We start from the raw sequence: 21,342 nt of genomic DNA, 5'->3' as shown, positions 1-21,342 counted from the left end.
AAAGGCCACCTTCTGAGAAAGACTATACAAAGAAACCTCCCTAAAAGGCTCAAAAGTGGGTTTCTGCAAAACCGTGAGAACCAAGTTAAGGTCCCAGGGATCCAAGGGCCGCCGGTAAGGCGGAATGATGTGAGACGCGCCTTGCATGAAGGTGCGGACCTGAGCCAGCCGAGCGAGACGCCGCTGGAACAGAACTGACAGAGCTGAGACTTGTCCCTTGAGAGAGTTGAGGGACAGTCCTAGCTGCAGACCGGACTGTAGAAAAGACAGAAGGGTCGGCAAGGAGAATGGCCAAGGAGGATGGTTGGTAGAGCGACACCAGGAAAGGAAAATTTTCCAAGTCCTGTGATAGATCTTAGCGGAAGAAGACTTACGGGCCCGAGTCATAGTGGAGATGACTTCAGGAGGGATACCAGAAGCCGTCAAAATCCAGGACTCAAGAGCCACGCCGTCAATTTGAGAGCCGCAGAATTCGGGCGGAAAAACGGACCTTGCGAGAGTAGGTCTGGACGGTCCGGGAGATGCCACGGCATCTTTACGGACAGATGGAGCAGGTCTGGATACCAAGCTCGCCTGGGCCAGTCCGGTGCAATGAGGATGACTCGACGGCCCTCCATTCTGATCTTGCGCAGGACTCTGGGCAAGAGAGCTAGAGGGGGAAACACGTAGGACAGACGAAACTGGGACCAGTCTTGAACCAGAGCGTCCGCGGCGAAGGCCTGAAGATCGTGGGAGCGAGCCACGTAAAAACACCACTATAAAGTCTACTCTCATAAAATACTATTTTATTTCATAAATATTAAAACAGAACAGTAGTGTTGTTCTCATCAGGCATATTAAAAATACAATAAACACACATATAGGGTGCAGGTGTCAACCAAGTGTTATACCCTCGCCTGAGGACAGCCTCAGACCGTGGTTATATGATGAGGATAGAGTGGAGACGTTAGTTGGTCACTGTCAGGGTGATACTCGTTAATGTAAATACTGTATCTACCTTCCTTCGCAGTGGTTAGATATCTACACTTACAATGAACCTGTCTCCGCTCAGGGTATACGTCAGCCTCACCGTCCTAGCTACCCTCTAGCTGGGGGCCCATAAGCTAAGTGGTGCTTCAAAGCTCTAACCTAACTAATCCAGTACTTCTTAACTAGGGAAACTATACCAAACAGAAGAACCCTGGACATCTAACGCAAATTGTCTTTGTTGTCTATTTCTATGTTTACACTCTTAAATCACTATGTTTCTGGTGGTGGTACCCCCGCTAGAGGGTAGCTAGGACGGTGAGGCTGACGTATACCCTGAGCGGAGACAGGTTCATTGTAAGTGTAGATATCTAACCACTGCGAAGGAAGGTAGATACAGTATTTACATTAACGAGTATCACCCTGACAGTGACCAACTAACGTCTCCACTCTATCCTCATCATATAACCACGGTCTGAGGCTGTCCTCAGGCGAGGGTATAACACTTGGTTGACACCTGCACCCTATATGTGTGTTTATTGTATTTTTAATATGCCTGATGAGAACAACACTACTGTTCTGTTTTAATATTTATGAAATAAAATAGTATTTTATGAGAGTAGACTTTATAGTGGTGTCTTTAGAAAATTACTACCTCTATATCACCTTTTGTGGTTCGAGTGAGCGAGCCACGTAAACAGGAACTTTGTTGTTGTGACGGGATGCCATTAGGTCCACGTCCGGAGTGCCCCATTTGCGGCAGATTGACTGAAACACTGCCAGGTGCAGGGACCACTCGCCACCGTCCACGGTTTGACGGCTGAGATAATCTGCCTCCCAGTTTTCCACGCCCGGGATGTGGACTGCGGATATGGTGGACTTGGAGTCCTCCGCCCATTGGCAATGATGGAGGTACAACGCATCCTTCAGACGGCTGCGTGTCCCGCCTTGGTGATTGATGTAGGCAACCGCTGTCGCGTTGTCTGACTGGACTCGGATGTGCTTGCCTGCCAACAGGTGGTGAAAAGCTAGGAGAGCTAGAAGCACGGCTCTGGTTTCCAGCACATTGATTGAAAGGGCTGACTCGGACGGAGTCCAAGTGCCCTGCGCTCTGTGGTGGAGACATACCGCTCCCCAGCCGGATAGACTGGCATCCGTGGTGAGAATCACCCAGGACGGTGCCAGGAAGGAGCGCCCTTGGGACAGAGAGAGGGGCCGAAGCCACCACTGAAGAGAGCTCCTGGTCCGTGGCGACAGAGCCACTAACCTGTGTAAGGAGGAAGGCCACTTGTCCCAACAGTGGAGAATGTCCAGCTGCAGGGGGCGCAGATGGAACTGGGCAAAGGGAACAGCCTCCATGGACGCCACCATTTGACCCAGCACCTGCATCAGATGCCTGAGGGTATAATGGCGGGGCCTCAGCAAAGAGCGCACCGCTAGCCAGAGTGACTGCTGTTTGACTAAGGGCAACTTCACAAGTGCCGGCAGAGTCTCGAATTGCATCCCTAGGTACATGAGACTCTGGGTCGGAGTCAGAGTGGATTTGGGAAGATTGACAAGCCACCCGAATTGGGCTAGAGTGGCAAGAGTGAGCGAGACACTCCGCTGACAGTCTGCGCTGGATGAAGCCTTGACTAGAAGGTCGTCCAGGTAAGGAATCACTGCCAACCCCTGGAGGTGCAGAACCGCAATCACTGCTGCCATGACCTTGGTGAATACCCGAGGGGCCGTGGCTAACCCGAAGGGGAGTGCCACGAATTGGAAATGATCTTCTCCTATTGCAAAACGTAGCCAACGCTGGTGTGAAACTGCAATTGGCACATGCAGATAGGCATCTCTGATGTCGATGGATGCCAGGAAATCCCCTTGGGTCATTGAGGCAATGACTGATCGCAGAGACTCCATGCGAAAATGCCGCACCTGAACATGCTTGTTGAGAAGCTTGAGATCCAGGATGGGCCGGAAGGTACAGTCCTTTTTGGGAACTAGGAAGAGATTTGAGTAGAAACCTCTGAACCGTTCCCGGGAGGGAACTGGTACAATTACTCCGTTGGCCTGCAAGGCTGCCACGGCCTGTGAGAAGGCGGCGGCCTTGGAGCAAGGGGGAGTTGACAGAAAAAATCTGTTTGGCGGGCTGGAAGAGAATTCTATCCTGTAGCCGTGGGAGATGACATCTCTCACCCACTGATCGGAGACGTGTTGAACGCAAGCGTCGCCAAAGTGGGAGAGCCTGCCACCGACTAAGGACGACGCCGGAGCGGGCCGAGAGTCACGAGGAGGCTGCCTTAGTGGCAGCACCTCCTGCGGTCTTCTGTGGACGCGCTTTTGGGCGCCAGTTGGATTTCTGGTCCTTGGCTGAGTTAGCGGACGAGGCCGAGGGCTTAGAGGACGACCAGTTGGAGGAACGAAAGGAGCGAAACCTCGACTGATTCCTACCCTGGGCAGGTTTCCTGGTTTTGGTTTGTGGCATGGAAGTACTCTTCCCACCAGTAGCTTCCTTAATAATTTCATCCAGCTGTTCTCCGGACAGCCGGGACCCAGCAAAAGGGAGCCCAGCAAGGTACTTCATAGAAGAAGCATCTGCCTTCCACTCTCGAAGCCACAAGATCCTGCGGATAACGAGGGAATTAGCCGAAGCCACCGCAGTGCGGTGAGAAGCCTCCAGCATGGCAGACATGGCATAAGATCAAAAAGCTGAAGCTTGAGAAGTTAAGGCAACCATTTCGGGCATAGATTCCCTGGTGAGGGAATGCATCTCCTCTAGAGAAGCAGAGATGGCTTTGAGAGCCCACACTGCTGCAAAAGTCGGGGAAAACGCGGCCCCCGCCGCTTCATACACAGATTTGGCCAGAAGGTCAATCTGACGGTCAGTGGAATCCTTAAGGGAGGTGCCATCAGCCACCGACACAACGGTCCGGGCTGAGAGCCTAGACACCGGGGGGTCTACCTTTGGGGAGTGAGCCCACTCCTTGACCACCTCAGGTGGAAAGGGAAAACGGTCATCAGAACCACGCTTTGGGAAGCGTTTGTCAGGACAGGCCCTGGGCTTGGTCACAGCGGCCTGAAAACTGGAGTGGTTAAAGAACACACTCTTTGCTCTCTTAGGCGAGGTAAACTGGTGCTTTTCTGCCAGAGAGAGTTGCTCCTCTGATACTGGCGAATTGAGATCCAGTACAGAATTAATGGAAGCAATCAAGTCACTAAAATCTGAGTCACCCTCGGACAGATCAATGGGGTACATGGAGTTAGCCTCCGAGCCCCCTGTAAAGGCATCCTCCTCATCCTGCGAGTCAGCTCTTGAATCAGAGCCGCGGGAGGAGGAGGGAGAGGAAACCCTGCGTCTCCTCTTAGGAGGACGGGGTCTGGGCCCTGATGATGAATCCTCTGTGAGCTCCGGTCCTAAGGGACCCTTAGCAGTAGAGGCACCCTGTGAAGGGGGCTGATGCATATTCATCAAAGTCCTGGACAGAAGTCCCATGGACTCAGCAAAAGACTGGGAGCTAGACCTAGAAAAGGATTCTACCCAGGCCGGGGGTTCAGCCACAGGTGCAGGAGCAGCCTGAGAGACCACTGGGGGTGAGACTCCAGGCTTTGGCACCGCCAAGTTAGAGCAGACATCACAATGTGGATAGGTGCTCGGTTCAGGCAGCAGGAGCTTACATGCAGCGCATATAGTATAAAGCTTTGGAGCCTTGCTCCTCGTGTGAGACATGCTGCTGGAGTGGGGGCTCTGCAAGAGAATGAACCCCAGAGAGTATATACAGAGGTCCACAACCAGAGACCGGTTGTGGCTTACCAGACCGCTGGAGCGGTGTTGTGTGCCCTCCAGATCCCGAAGCCCGGACCCCCAAGCACAGCACCTCAGCAGGGATGCAGAGTGCAGACCAGCGCCGAGTGAACTCTGTCTGAGAAAATGGCCGCCGGAGCGAAGAGAGGGGGTGGGACTTGGCTTGGAGAGCGGGATCTGGAGGGCCATAGAGACCTACAGGGGATGAGACACGCACAGCAGTGGGGAGTGTCCCTCCCCTGTGCAGAACGGCCACCGGGAGGAGCCGAGCCTGTCCCTCTGCATGAGTGACATGCGAGGGCAGTGAACAGAAACTAGGCCTCCGGCAAAGCCGGGGCCTAAATTTGAGCGGAGAGGCCGACGCGCAGGCACCATCGGCGCGGTTCTCGGGCGACAGCTAGAGAACCCGCCGGAAATGCCAATAAATACAGTAAGCACACTTTCCCCAAACAATAAAGCACAGGGACCCCCAATATATAAACGTCTCAGGTACTTAGCTGCTGAGACGCAGGGCCAGGTCCCTGGGGATGAGTGCTCCGGTCCAGCAGGGTCCTGAAGGTCTGCGGATGGAGAGCGGTCTCCTGCCAGGCATAGAGACCGTGCTGGCTCCCACTTCAAGCCAGAGCCCAGGAGGGATGGTGAAGGAGCACGGCATGTAAGGCTCCAGCCTCGGAAATCAACCTTACAACACCGCCGACACAGTGGGGTGAGAAGGGACATGCCGGGGGTCCAGACGTGGACCCGCACTTCTTTAATCTCATTGCAAAAAGGAAAAAATCATATGAGAATGCATGTGTGGATGTATGCCTCCTGAACACAAAGCGATAAACTGGATGGGTCTGCTCACCAGGGGGTGTATAAGCTCAGAGGGAGGAGCTACACTTTTAAGTGTAGTACTTTGTGTGTCCTCCGGAGGCAGAAGCTAAACACCATGGTCTGGGTCTCCCAAAGGAACGATAAAGAAAAAATGTTTTTGCAAAAACAGACACAGGGCCCGATTTATCCAAGCTTTTACACCAGTATTCTAGCATGAAAAAGTCACATCATTTTCAAACAACTGGAGGCTGCGCTAAATATATGCAACTTTGGGTGTCCTCACGCCATTTTCACTCAGCTACAACAAAGTGGGTGACCACTGCTTGTCAAATTCATAATGAGCGGCAGCGTTTCCTACTCCACAAATCCAACCGCAGCAAGGACTGGAGTAGGATCTGTGGTGAGGTGCACATCATTAATCCAGAGATTCACTCTTCATGAATCAGGGGGGGTCTGACTCCAGCACACGTCCTCATAAAGGTCAAGGTGAATAACGCTGGTCTTGGTGTATCAGGCCCTTAGGGGCACTTGGCACACTACGACATTGCAAGCCGATGCTTGCGATGCCGAGCGCGATAGTCCCCGTCCCCGCTGCGATATCATGGTGATAGCTGGCAGTCGCTACGGCAGCTTCACATGCACTCACCTGCCCTGCGACGTCGCTCTGGCCAGTGAACTGCCTCCTTATTAAGTGGGCGTGTCGTGCGGCGTCACACGGCAGGCGGCCAATAGAAGCGGTGGGGCGGAGATGAGCGGGACGTAAACATCACGCCCACCTCCGTCCTTCCGCATAGCCGGCGTGAGCCGCAGGTAGGAGATGTTCCTCGCTCCTGCAGCTTCACACACAGCGATGTGTGCTGCCGCAGGAACGAGGAACAACATCGTAACATCGGTCCTTCCGAAATTATGGGAATGACCGACGCTACACCTATGATACGATTTGGACGTTTTTGCGCTCCTTAATCGTATCAAAAAGGATTTATACACTACGATATCGACTGCGACGCCGGATGTGCGTCACTTTCGATTTGACCCCACCGACATTGCAGCTGTGATGTCGTAGTGTGCAAAGTGCCCCTTAGTCTTTAATACAATATATAGAGCCCCAATAAAGACACTGTTTGTATGGTGGTGAAGGGTACTCACCTCAGCAATTTCCGGCGTTGACTCGGCTTTACTGACATAGCTGAGGACATGAGACCAGTTCTGGAGATACACGCTGACCTGTAGATGTTGGAAACAGAAGAGATGAATGGGACAGAAAATCTGGCTATAGAAGACACTAGCCAGACAAGGTCTTGGAATAAATGTTAAAATGCAGAGGAAATGTAACGGGCATGATGATGGCAGATCTTCACCTTGATTACATTCAAGCACATGTTGATGACGTGCTTAGCACTGGTACAGTAGTCTCTGGCACGGGAGTAGCATTTCAGTGCGTTGCTTAGGTCTCCACAATCTAAGTAATGATCCCCCAAATCATCATGGCCCCTCCTGGAAAAAAAGAGAATGATTTCAATGAGAATACAGGCCCAGCTACTTCCATACCGACCTAGTTTATAGACGGAAATAGGAAAGCTGGGGCTACTTGGTGACTATGGCTGCTTCACCTGTGTCATGGCTAACAGAAGATTATATGCTGACACATAGCAGTGCAATGCTAGTGAATAGGACCACATCAAGTGAGTTGCAAAATGGTCCAGTTGGATCATTTTGTGACTTGCTTGCCATGATACCTTTTGGGACACAACGTGACCCATCTACTTGCATTACGCCGTAGTAGCAAAGGCGCACAAAAGCAATCTTTGGCCAAGCCAACCGTGTCGTGCCCAAGATCTCCATGTGGCCCCTGCATTACTGGTGGATGTGCTCCTTCACTGATCACGTGAGCTGTACTTTGTTGGTACCTAATGCTTTCTTTGATGGAATTTCCCTTATAGTTCTTCAGGTCAGTGTCCAATTTTTCCAGTTTCAGAAGTGCTTTTTTACGAGTTGCTTCCACCCAGGCTGTGTCCAGTGGAGGAGGGTCCAGTGAGCCCTCGGGCAAAGCATCCGGTGCGTTCTGCAGTTCCCTGCACAAAAATACAATGTGATTGATCTGGAGATGGGAAAACCTACAGGGGGATTAAATGCAGGCAGTGACAGAGGATGACAGAACAGACAGCTAAGGGATAGAAAAGGGGCATATATTGTAGAGCAGTCATGAGACGGAGGACAGAAGGATGTTGACAGACAGGTCATAGGTTAAAAGGCATGAGGGGAAAAAAAAAAAAAAAAAGAGGGCGACAGAAAAGTGAGAAATGAAGATTCGACGAGGTGCACTTCGCAAGAGGATCTTTATCCTAATCACCTGGATGCCTCTGTCAGCTTCCGATGGATCTCCTCATACACGTCAACATTAAACGTTCGCTGTACAAACGATAGAGCCATTTTTAGGGCTTCGACCCGTAACTGAGGGCACCGATCTGCAATAAACTGCAGCCTCTCAATGCGCATGAGGCCACTGTAGCTAGAAGCATACTGCTCCAGATCCTGAGGAGACACAGAAACAGGCGTCAGGGGCAATAGACATGGTGTGATCATCTTAAAAGTTTAATTAGTTTTCTTCTTCGGCTCTGGCTCCTCTACTGGAGATAGAAACCTAGGAGGGAGCACAATAGGCGAAACACAATAAGCAATATTAGTGATTTACAAAACCCAGTATTGTCCAAACTCTAATTCCAGAAGTTATTTTTTGGAAAATTAGAGGCACACTTAAAGGTTGGAGAATGTATGTGGATGAGCAGGTGTGAGTATACACATACCAGGGTAGGGTTTTCCACCACATAGTTGATATCCGGGACATTCTGTTGGTCATCCTGGGGGTCGGCATCAATCTGCATGGGCTCTACAGCCCCCTGGTGGTACAATACAGAATACAGTGATGTTAGGACCTAGGCCATGCTTCTGCTGACAATATTCAATAGAACGAGACGCTGCAATTGCCGATTTGTACATGTATGAGCACAGCTATACTGAGCTTTCTACTGGAGCTTCTGTCCCTCCCTGATACCTCAAACTGTGTGTAGCTGCACTGGCCGGTGCTCGGGATCCATTCTCCGGAGGCACCTGGCATGAAGACATCTGTCCCTGACAAAGATGAGGAGCTGGAGCTATTCTTCAATCGTTCCTGACTGTCTGAATTCTCCGACTCTGACCCAGAGTTTACCTGCTAAAAGCAAACACAGCTTGTACTAGTGAGGGTAACAGATACTCAAGGGGCAGCCAGTGTGGCCCAAGTGTTAGTACTTTCATAGAAATCAAGAGAAAACAGTCCAAAAACATACATACTATGATTTACCCGTCTCCTTGCAATTATCAGGTTACGGTAAACAACATTTTAACATTTGTTTTTGGGGAATAACCCTTTAAATCGTTAACTTCGAGCAGAGATCTTTGAGAATAGCCAGGGTCTGAAAGAGCAGACAAGCCAATACAATTCCTGGGCAGTGGCGCCAAAAGAAATGACGCTTTGCAGAGTTCTCACTGAGGGTGGATCCATACACAAGGATTCCCATAGTAAATCCAGCACAAAAGCAACGTGTAGACCGATTCAGACGAGCCACAAATCCCATGCTTTGGATTGCCACGTATTCACCCTTTTTGGGCTACAACACGTCCTCCAAAGAGAGAAGTCATCTTTGGGACAGTTTTCCGCTTCAGCTGCTAGATAGAAATCCCTAACATTAAAATAGATTGCAACTTTTGATTAAGTGACTACAATTGTACACTGAAGTGAGCCATCGTCCAATTATGGGCTAGAACACATATAACCCATAAACTAGGTATAACGTCTGCTCCATCAGGACCACGCTGTGACCATTTGATTCTGGTGACAGATAATAGTAAAGGGTTTATCCAGACCTTTCTGATTGTTAACCTATCCTTACAAGCTGTTCATCCATGCCCGAGATGTGCAGTGGTGATGCTGGCCCATTCAAGTAAATGGAGAACGCGGCTATTCCTTGTGTCACCCATAGATCACAATGGCACTTGCTGAAATGATACAGCCCATACACACACATGGACTGGATCCCCGATACTCTCAGGCTAGGGTTACACAATGACATGTGTCACTGGACATGCAATCACATCTACCGTATTTTTCGGACCATAAGACGCACTTTTTTCCCCCCAAATGTTGGGAGAAAGTTGGGGGTGCGTCTTATGGTCTGACTATAGGGCTGCGGCCGGGAATGAGGGTGCTGCGGTAGAGCGGGTCATCAGGGGCACGAGCAGGCAGTAGCAGCGCCTGCCGTGACCACGTGGGCCCGCTCATTACATATGCATGCCCATCCTCCCGCCCATTTCTCAGCGCAGAAGCCGGCGCTGACAGGTGGGCGGGAGGACGAGCGGGGACGCGCGCATAGTAAAGAGCCAATTCGCATGATCACCCCTGGAAATTACAGCCTGGAGTGATCATGTGCGGCTGTATTCACTGCCCCCCGCGCGTCGGCATCATCATCATCATCATCATCAGCGCGGGGTGCAGTGAATCAGTGTACTCACCCATCCCCGTGTGTGGAGCCGTCCCCCTGCAGCACACGATGTCTTCCTGTCTGTGCCGGTCAGCTGATCTGTGCTGAGCTGGTCAGCTGATCTGTGCTGAGCTGGTCAGCTGATCTGTGCTGAGCTGGTCAGCTGATCTGTGCTGAGCTGGTCAGCTGATCTGTGCTGAGCTGGTCAGCTGATCTGTGCTGAGCTGGTCAGCTGATCTGTGCTGAGCTGGTCAGCTGATCGGCACAGACAGGAAGACATCGCGATGCTGCAAGGATGGGAGTATATGAAAAGGATGGGAGTATATGAACAGGATGGGGGTATATGAACAGGATGGGGGTATATGAACAGGATGGGGGTATATGAACAGGATGGGGGTATATGAACAGGATGGGGGTATATGAACAGGATGGGGGTATATGAACAGGATGGGGGTATATGAACAGGATGGGGGTATATGAACAGGATGGGGGTATATGAACAGGATGGGGGTATATGAAAAGGATGGGGGTATATGAAAAGGATGGGGGTATATGAACAGGATGGGGGTATATGAACAGGATGGATGGGGGGTATATGAACAGGATGGGAGTATATGAACAGGATGGGGGTATATGAACAGGATGGGGGTATATGAACAGGATGGGGGTATATGAACAGGATAGGGGTATATGAACAGGATGGGGGTATATGAACAGGATGGGGGTATATGAACAGGATGGGGGTATATGAACAGGATGGGGGTATATGAACAGGATGGATGGGGGGTATATGAACAGGATGGATGGGGAGTATATGAACAGGATGGGAGTATATGAACAGGATGGGAGTATATGAACAGGATGGGAGTATATGAACAGGATGGGGGTATATGAACAGGATGGGGGTATATGAACAGGATGGGGGTATATGAACAGGATGGGGGTATATGAACAGGATGGGGGTATATGAACAGGATGGGGGTATATGAACAGGATGGGGGTATATGAACAGGATGGGAGTATATGAACAGGATGGGAGTATATGAACAGGATGGGAGTATATGAACAGGATGGGAGTATATGAACAGGATGGGAGTATATGAACAGGATGGAAGTATATGAACAGGATGGGGGTATATGAACAGGATGGGGGTATATGAACAGGATGGGGGTATATGAACAGGATGGGGGTATATGAACAGGATGGGGGTATATGAACAGGATGGGGGTATATGAACAGGATGGGGGTATATGAACAGGATGGGGGTATATGAACAGGATGGGGGTATATGAAAAGGATGGGGGTATATGAACAGGATGGGGGTATATGAACAGGATGGGGGTATATGAACAGGATGGGGGTATATGAACAGGATGGGGGTATATGAACAGGATGGGGGTATATGAAAAGGATGGGGGTATATGAACAGGATGGGGGTATATGAACAGGATGGGGGTATATGAACAGGATGGATGGGGGGTATATGAACAGGATGGGAGTATATGAACAGGATGGGGGTATATGAACAGGATGGGGGTATATGAACAGGATGGGGGTATATGAACAGGATGGGGGTATATGAACAGGATGGGGGTATATGAACAGGATGGGGGTATATGAACAGGATGGGGGTATATGAACAGGATGGATGGGGGTATATGAACAGGATGGATGGGGGTATATGAACAGGATGGATGGGGGGTATATGAACAGGATGGATGGGGGGTATATGAACAGGATGGATGGGGGGTATATGAACAGGATGGGGGGTATATGAACAGGATGGGAGTATATGAACAGGATGGGAGTATATGAACAGGATGGGAGTATATGAACAGGATGGGAGTATATGAACAGGATGGGAGTATATGAACAGGATGGGAGTATATGAACAGGATGGGAGTATATGAACAGGATGGGAGTATATGAACAGGATGGGAGTATATGAACAGGATGGGAGTATATGAACAGGATGGGAGTATATGAACAGGATGGGGGTATATGAACAGGATGGGGGTATATGAACAGGATGGGAGTATATGAACAGGATGGGGGTATATGAAAAGGATGGGAGTATATGAACAGGATGGGAGTATATGAACAGGATGGGGGTATATGAACAGGATGGGGGTATATGAACAGGATGGGGGTATATGAACAGGATGGGAGTATATGAACAGGATGGGAGTATATGAACAGGATGGGGGTATATGAACAGGATGGGGGGTATATGAACAGGATGGGAGTATATGAACAGGATGGGAGTATATGAACAGGATCGGGGTATATGAACAGGATCGGGGTATATGAACAGGATGGGGGTATATGAACAGGATGGGGGTATATGAACAGGATGGGGGTATATGAACAGGATGGGGGTATATGAACAGGATGGGGGTATATGAACAGGATGGGGGTATATGAACAGGATGGGGGTATATGAACAGGATGGGGGTATATGAACAGGATGGGAGTATATGAACAGGATGGGGGTATATGAACAGGATGGGAGTATATGAGCAGGATGGGGGTATATGAACAGGATGGGGGTATATGAACAGGATGGGAGTATATGAACAGGATGGGGGTATATGAACAGGATGGGAGTATATGAACAGGATGGGAGTATATGAGCAGGATGGGGGTATATGAACAGGATGGGGGTATATGAACAGGATGGGGGTATATGAACAGGATGGGGGTATATGAACAGGATGGGGGTATATGAACAGGATGGGGGTATATGAACAGGATGGGGGTATATGAACAGGATGGGAGTATATGAACAGGATGGGGGTATATGAACAGGATGGGAGTATATGAACAGGATGGGGGTATATGAACAGGATGGGGGTATATGAACAGGATGGGAGTATATGAACAGGATGGGAGTATATGAACAGGATGGGGGTATATGAACAGGATGGGGGGTATATGAACAGGATGGGGGGTATATGAACAGGATGGGAGTATATGAACAGGATGGGAGTATATGAACAGGATGGGAGTATATGAACAGGATGGGAGTATATGAACAGGATGGGGGTATATGAACAGGATGGGGGTATATGAACAGGATGGGGGTATATGAACAGGATGGGGGTATATGAACAGGATGGGGGTATATGAACAGGATGGGGGTATATGAACAGGATGGGGGTATATGAACAGGATGGGGGTATATGAACAGGATGGGGGTATATGAACAGGATGGGGGTATATGAACAGGATGGGAGTATATGAACAGGATGGGGGTATATGAACAGGATGGGAGTATATGAACAGGATGGGGGTATATGAACAGGATGGGAGTATATGAACAGGATGGGAGTATATGAGCAGGATGGGGGTATATGAACAGGATGGGGGTATATGAACAGGATGGGGGTATATGAACAGGATGGGGGTATATGAACAGGATGGGGGTATATGAACAGGATGGGGGTATATGAACAGGATGGGGGTATATGAACAGGATGGGGGTATATGAACAGGATGGGGGTATATGAACAGGATGGGAGTATATGAACAGGATGGGGGTATATGAACAGGATGGGAGTATATGAACAGGATGGGGGTATATGAACAGGATGGGGGTATATGAACAGGATGGGAGTATATGAACAGGATGGGAGTATATGAACAGGATGGGGGTATATGAACAGGATGGGGGGTATATGAACAGGATGGGGGGTATATGAACAGGATGGGAGTATATGAACAGGATGGGAGTATATGAACAGGATGGGGGTATATGAACAGGATGGGAGTATATGAACAGGATGGGAATATATGAACAGGATGGGGGTATATGAACAGGATGGGGGTATATGAACAGGATGGGGGTATATGAACAGGATGGGAGTATATGAACAGGATGGGGGTATATGAAAAGGATGGGAGTATATGAACAGGATGGGAGTATATGAACAGGATGGGGGTATATGAACAGGATGGGGGTATATGAACAGGATGGGGGTATATGAACAGGATGGGAGTATATGAACAGGATGGGGGGTATATGAACAGGATGGGAGTATATGAACAGGATGGGAGTATATGAACAGGATGGGAGTATATGAACAGGATCGGGGTATATGAACAGGATGGGAGTATATGAACAGGATGGGGGTATATGAACAGGATGGGGGTATATGAACAGGATGGGGGTATATGAACAGGATGGGGGTATATGAACAGGATGGGGGTATATGAACAGGATGGGAGTATATGAACAGGATGGGGGTATATGAACAGGATGGGAGTATATGAACAGGATGGGAGTATATGAGCAGGATGGGGGTATATGAACAGGATGGGGGTATATGAACAGGATGGGGGTATATGAACAGGATGGGGGTATATGAACGGCTCCACACACACAGGTCAGTGGCGCAGAAATGAAGATGATCGGTGCTGGAGGGAGTGAGGAAAAGGTGAGTATAAACGTTTATTTTTTTTCTCTGTGCTATAGGATACAGGCCATATACCAGGATGGTATATGAGCACGATGGGGGCATATAGCAGGATGGGAGTATATGAGCAGCATGGATGGGGAGTATATGAACAGGATGGGGGTATATGAACAGGATGGGGGTATATGAACAGGATGGGGGTATATGAACAGGATGGGGGTATATGAACAGGATGGGAGTATATGAAAAGGATGGGAGTATATGAAAAGGATGGGAGTATATGAAAAGGATGGGAGTATATGAAAAGGATGGGAGTATATGAAAAGGATGGGAGTATATGAAAAGGATGGGAGTATATGAACAGGATGGATGGGGGGTATATGAACGGGATGGGGGTATATGAACAGGATGGGAGTATATGAACAGGATGGGAGTATATGAACAGGATGGGAGTATATGAACAGGATGGGAGTATATGAACAGGATGGGAGTATATGAACAGGATGGGGGTATATGAACTAGGATGGGGGTATATGAACTAGGATGGGGGTATATGAACTAGGATGGGGGTATATGAACTAGGATGGGGGTATATGAACAGGATGGGGGTATATGAACAGGATGGGGGTATATGAACAGGATGGGGGTATATGAACAGGATGGGGGTATATGAACAGGATGGGGGTATATGAACAGGATGGGGGTATATGAACAGGATGGGGGTATATGAACAGGATGGGGGTATATGAACAGGATGGGGGTATATGAACAGGATGGGGGTATATGAACAGGATGGGGGTATATGAACAGGATGGGGGTATATGAACAGGATGGGGGTATATGAACAGGATGGGGGTATATGAACAGGATGGGGGTATATGAACAGGATGGGGGTATATGAACAGGATGGGAGTATATGAAAAGGATGGGAGTATATGAACAGGATGGGGGTATATGAACAGGATGGGGGTATATGAACAGGATGGGAGTATATGAACAGGATGGATGGGGAGTATATGAACAGGATGGGAGTATATGAACAGGATGGGAGTATATGAACAGGATGGGGGTATATGAACAGGATGGGGGTATATGAACAGGATGGGAGTATATGAAAAGGATGGGAGTATATGAACAGGATGGGGGTATATGAACAGGATGGGGGTATATGAACAGGATGGGGGTATATGAACAGAATGGGGGTATATGAACAGAATGGGGGTATATGAACAGGATGGGAGTATATGAACAGGATGGGAGTATATGAACAGGATGGGAGTATATGAACAGGATGGGAGTATATGAACAGGATGGGAGTATATGAACAGGATGGGAATATATGAACAGGATGGGAATATATGAACAGGATGGGAATATATGAACAGGATGGGAGTATATGAACAGGATGGGGGTATATGAACAGGATGGGAGTATATGAACAGGATGGGAGTATATGAACAGGATGGGAATATATGAACAGGATGGGAGTATATGAACAGGATGGGAGTATATGAACAGGATGGGAGTATATGAACAGGATGGGGGTATATGAACAGGATGGGGGTATATGAACAGGATGGGGGTATATGAACAGGATGGGGGTATATGAACAGGATGGGGGTATATGAACAGGATGGGAGTATATGAACAGGATGGGAGTATATGAACAGGATGGGAGTATATGAACAGGATGGGAGTATATGAACAGGATGGGAGTATATGAACAGGATGGGAGTATATGAACAGGATGGGAGTATATGAACAGGATGGGAGTATATGAACAGGATGGGAGTATATGAACAGGATGGGGGGGTATATGAACAGGATGGGAGTATATGAACAGGATGGGAGTATATGAACAGGATGGGAGTATATGAACAGGATGGGAGTATATGAACAGGATGGGAGTATATGAACAGGATGGGGGTATATGAACAGGATGGGGGTATATGAACAGGATGGGAGTATATGAAAAGGATGGATGGGAGTATATGAACAGGATGGATGGGAGTATATGAGCAGGATGGATGGGGGAATATGAGCAGGATGGATGGGGGGTATATCAATAGGATGGGGGTATATGAACAGGATGGGAGTATATGAGCAGGATGGGGGTATATGAGCAAGATGGGGGTTTATAGCAGGATCATATACAAGGCAGGAGGATCATTACCAGGATGGGGTACCTTAGTAGAGAATTTGGGGACATTACCCCCATAACAGTGTAAGCAGCAGATCCTCGCCCCATAACAGTGTGTCATGACCACATTTTTTTGCTTAAAGTTTTATTTTCCTATTTTCCTCCTCTAAAACCAGGGTGCGTCTTATAGTCCGGTGCGTCTTATAGTCCGAAAAATACGGTAATAGTCGTCTACAGCAGGGGTCCCCAACCTGTAGCTCTGAAGCCTATGATGCGTGGCTCAATATTGTCAGCTAGACCTGGTGCTAATGCAAAAAGGTGAGAACCAGCTAAGGTTACGTTCACACATCAGTTTTTTGGCATCAGGCACAATCCAGCGTGTGCCTGATGCAACGGATCCGGCGAGAAATATGCAAAAACGGATGCCCCGATCCTTTTTTTGATGGATCTGTTATATCTGATCCGTCAAAAAACGGATCCAGCGCATCCGTTCTTTTGCTGGATCCGTTTTTTTTTTTCAATAAATTGAAGCATGCTTAGTTTAAAAAAATGGATCCGGCGGCCGCATCCGTTGTTTGCCAAATCATGCCAGATCCGGCGTCCATAGGCTTCCATTGTAAATCACGCCGTATCGTGTGAGAGACAATAAAACGTTCAATGAGACGTTCCATCCGGCCGCCGCATTGAGTAATTACGCCGGATCCATCAAAAGCCGGATGCAATGCAAGGCCATCAGGCACAATCCAGCGCTAATACAAATCAATGGGGATAAAACGGATCCGGAGCAAGATCCGTTTTATCAGTTTTTTTCCAGATTGTGCCTGATGGAAAAAAACTGATGTGTGAATGTAGCCTTAGAAGAGCAGGTCTCCAGATGTTGACTTATGTGAGGAGCCCCACACAGAAGAGCAGATCTGGACCCACCTTGGAGGTGTAGACATCTTAATGTAATCTTGAACTAGGGTGATGCTGCCAGACAGAAGTGCTGAATGCTGGATTGGAGGGCAAATGTGAGAAGCCTTATTTGTAAGTATACTGCCCCAGTGTGATTGCTGTGGGGACCCCCTGGCTGTGGTTATACGAATAGGGTGGTGGGAGGCAGGAGCTGGATGTTACTATTTGGGGTCTGGATGCAGCTGGCGACACTCTTCGAGCTGAATGTCGCTCTCAAGGTAAGAAAGATTGGGGACCTCTGGGCCATGGAGTCATTGGGAGCTATGACGTAACGTTGCCCCTGTAAACGTCCATGTGACTTCCACACAACCTGTCTACAATGCCGCTACTTACAGTTATTTTGTAGTGTAACTGCAAGTCACAGACAGGTCGCCCGCAGATCACCAGGTAGCCCTAGCTTTAGGCCCAAATTCATCAAAGCTTTTATGCAAAAATTCTGAAATAAAAATCTTTAAAAAGTCACAAACTTTTTATGCTACTTTTGCCCAGTTCTGATAAAATGGACAAGGAGAGGTTGTGACGAGCCCTGGTCATCAATTACAGTGGGGAAAAAAGTATTTAGTCAGCCACCGATTGTGCAAGATCTCCCTCGTAAAAAGATGAGAGAGGCCTGTAAGTGACATCATAGGTAGACCACAACTATGAGAGACAAAATGAGAAAACACATCCAGAAAATCACCGCGTGTGATTTGGCAAGAATTTTTTTTTTTTTTTGCAAATTATGGTGAAAATAAGTATTTGGTCAATAACAAAAGTTCATCTCAATATTTTGTTATAACTCCTTTGTTGGCAATGACGTTTTCTGTAAGTCTTCATAAGGTTGGCACACACTGTATGGTTTTTTTGCAAATTATGATGGAAAATAAGTATTTAATCACCTAAAAACATGCAAGTTTTCTGGCTCTCAGACCTGTAACTTCTTCTTTAAGGCCCAGTGTCCACGCTGTGTAGTTTCAACGCGTATTTTCAGAAATCTGCATGTCCATTGTGAAGCCAGCAAAGTCTATGAGAATTCAGAAGTGCTGTGCCCATGTTGCTTATTTTTCCCTTGCAGATTTAGTGCAGAAAAAAATAAATCTGCACCAAATACACAAGGGAAATATACTCAACGTGGGCACAACACTTCTGAATTCTCAGACTTTGCTGGCTTCACAATGGACATGCAGATTTTGCTGTAGATTTCTAAAAATCTGCATCAAAATCTGCAGCGTGGGAACAGGGCCTAAGAGGCTCCTCTGTCCTCCACTCATTACCTGTAGTTATGGCACCTGTTTGAACTTTTCAGTATAAAAGACACCTGTCCACAACCTCAAACAGGCACACTCCAAACTGCACTATGGTGAAGACCAAAGAGCTGTCGAAAGACACCAGAAACAAAATTGTAGCCTTGTACCAGTCTGGGAAGACTGAATCTGCAATAGGTAAGCAGCTTGGTGCGATGAAATCAACTGTGGGAGCAATAATAAGAAAATGGAAGACATTCAAAACTATTGATAATCTCCCCCGATGTGGTGCTCCACGGAAGATCTCACCCCATGGGGTCAAAATGATTACAAGTTTGGTGAGCAAATATCCCAAAACCACACAGTGGGGACCTAGTGAATGACTTTCATAGAGCTGTAACAAAGGCTACCATCACTAACACACTACGCCACCAGGGACTCAGATCCTGCAGTGCCAGACGGGTCTCCGTGCTTAAGCCAGTACATGTCCGGGCCCATCTGAAGTTTGCTAGAGAGCATTTGGATTATCCAAAAGAGTATTGGGGGAATGTCATATGGTCTGATGTAACCAAAGTAGAAATGCTTGGTAGAAACACAACTCATCGTGTTTGGAGGACACAGAATGCTGTGTTGCATCCATAGAACACCATACCTACGTTGAAGCATGGGGATGGCAACATCATGCTTTGGGGCTGTTTCTCTGCAAAGGGACCAGGATGACTTTTCCGTTTACATGAAAGAATGAATGGGGCCATGTAGCATGAGATTTTGAGTGCAAACATCCTTCCATCAGCAAGGACATTGAAGATGAAACGTGGCTGGGACTTTCTGCACGATCCCAATCACACCGCCGGGGCAATGAAGGAGTGGCTTCGTAAGAAGCATATGAAGGTCCTGGAGTGGCCTAGCCAGTCTCCAGATCTCAAACCCATAGAAAACCTTTGGACAAAGTTGAAAGTACATGTTGCCCAGAGACAGGCCCAAAACATCACTGCTCTAGAGGAGATCTGCATGGTGGAATGGGCCGACATACCACCAACAGTGTGTGCCAACCTTATGAAGACTTACAGAAAACATTTAACCTCTGTCATTGCCAATAAAGGATACATAAAATATTGAGATGAACTTTTGTTATTGACCAAATACTTATTTTCCACCATAATTTGCACAAAAGAAAAAAATCTTGCCAAATCCAAATCAGACAAGGTGATTTTCTGGATGTGTTTTCTCATTTTGTCTCTCAGTTGTGGTCTACCTATGATGTCAATTAAAGGCCTCTCTCATCTTTTTAAGTGTGAGAACTTGCACAATTGGTGGCTGACTAAATACTTTTTTCCCCACTGTACATGAAGAGCGATGGTGCTCCTTAGTCCTTACCACACGGAATGAAAATCGGAGTGAGTGGAATGCGATAAAACATCGCATTCCACTCGGACCAATATTAGCCTATGTGTCAGCTCCCATGAGCGATTATTTTCTCAGCCCTAATCGGACCGAGAAAACAATCGCAGCATGCTGCGGGTGTAATGTGATCCTTGTTTCTCTCTCACCCATTCAAGTCTATGGGGCACGAGAAAAATCGCACTGCACTCGTGGTACACCGGTGTAATGCGAGTGCAGAGCGAGAATAGCAATAGCTGGCAACGGAGGAGAGAGGGAGATAAATCCCTCCCTCCCTCCGCAGCTGTGGTCTGATCGCATGATCGGACCTCAGTCGCAATGATACTCGCCTCCCGCTGTGCTGCCAGCGTGAGCAGAGTGTCATGCGAGGATCGAAGTAGCCCATGTGGGGCCCTGGCCTTAAGGGGGATTTACACGCTACGATATCGTTAATGTTTTAACGTCGGGGTCACGTTGTTAGTGACGCACATCCGGCGTCATTAACGATTTCGCAGCGTGTGACACTGACCAGCGACCTTAAGCGACCTCAAAAATGGTGAAAATCGTTCACCATGGAGAGGTCGTCCCAAACTCAAAAATCAGTAAGGGTTGTTTATCCATGTTGTTCATCGCTCATGCGGCAGCACACATCGCTATGTGTGACACCGCAGGAGTGAGGACCGTCTCCTTACCTGCCGCCGGCCACAATGCGGAAGGAAGAGGTGGGCGGGATGTTACGTCCCGCTCATCTCCGCCCCTTTGCTTTGATCGGCCGGTCGCTTAGTGACGCCGAACGCCCTTCCTCCTTGAGGGAGGGATTGTTCGGCAGTCACAGCGCCGACCAGGTAAGTGCGTGTGACGTTGCCGTAGCGATAACGTTCTCAGTGGCAGCGATCACACAATATAGCATGTGCGACGGGGGCGGGTACTTACATGCTCGATATCGCTAGAAATTGCTAGCGATATCATAGCGTGTAAAGCCCGCAAATCTTACTCCAGTCTATCACTGGGGAAAGCCACTGTGCTGATTCATTGAGAGATGCACCTCCCAATGAATTGGAGAACCAGTATCTGCCTCTTACAGCACTGATCTGAGCGCCGCCCGCTGCTGTTCCTCTTTGATAGCGACATTTAGCCTATATG

General features: G+C 48.3%; 1 protein-coding gene across 3 annotated transcripts in view; it reads right to left on the bottom strand.

Moving 5' to 3' along the window:
- GPS1 (G protein pathway suppressor 1) overlaps positions 1 to 21,342 on the bottom strand; it is a 64,444-nt gene that overhangs the window by 40,419 nt on the left and 2,683 nt on the right. The window contains exons 2-7 of one of the 3 annotated variants that reach the window (XM_075349732.1): positions 8,622 to 8,780; positions 8,374 to 8,466; positions 7,920 to 8,101; positions 7,477 to 7,641; positions 6,928 to 7,063; positions 6,716 to 6,793 (exon numbers count right to left, since the gene is read on the bottom strand). In XM_075349732.1, coding sequence (XP_075205847.1) covers positions 6,716 to 6,793; positions 6,928 to 7,063; positions 7,477 to 7,641; positions 7,920 to 8,101; positions 8,374 to 8,466; positions 8,622 to 8,780 — 813 coding nt within the window. The remainder of the gene's footprint in view (positions 1 to 6,715; positions 6,794 to 6,927; positions 7,064 to 7,476; positions 7,642 to 7,919; positions 8,102 to 8,373; positions 8,467 to 8,621; positions 8,781 to 21,342) is intronic. The other 2 variants (XM_075349734.1, XM_075349735.1) reach the window with 2 other exon arrangements.

Source organism: Anomaloglossus baeobatrachus, chromosome 5 (assembly GCF_048569485.1).
Source record: "Anomaloglossus baeobatrachus isolate aAnoBae1 chromosome 5, aAnoBae1.hap1, whole genome shotgun sequence".
NCBI lineage: Eukaryota > Metazoa > Chordata > Amphibia > Anura > Aromobatidae > Anomaloglossus > Anomaloglossus baeobatrachus.
Note: the sequence above shows the minus strand (reverse complement) of the source record. Positions and strands in the feature narration are given on the sequence as shown.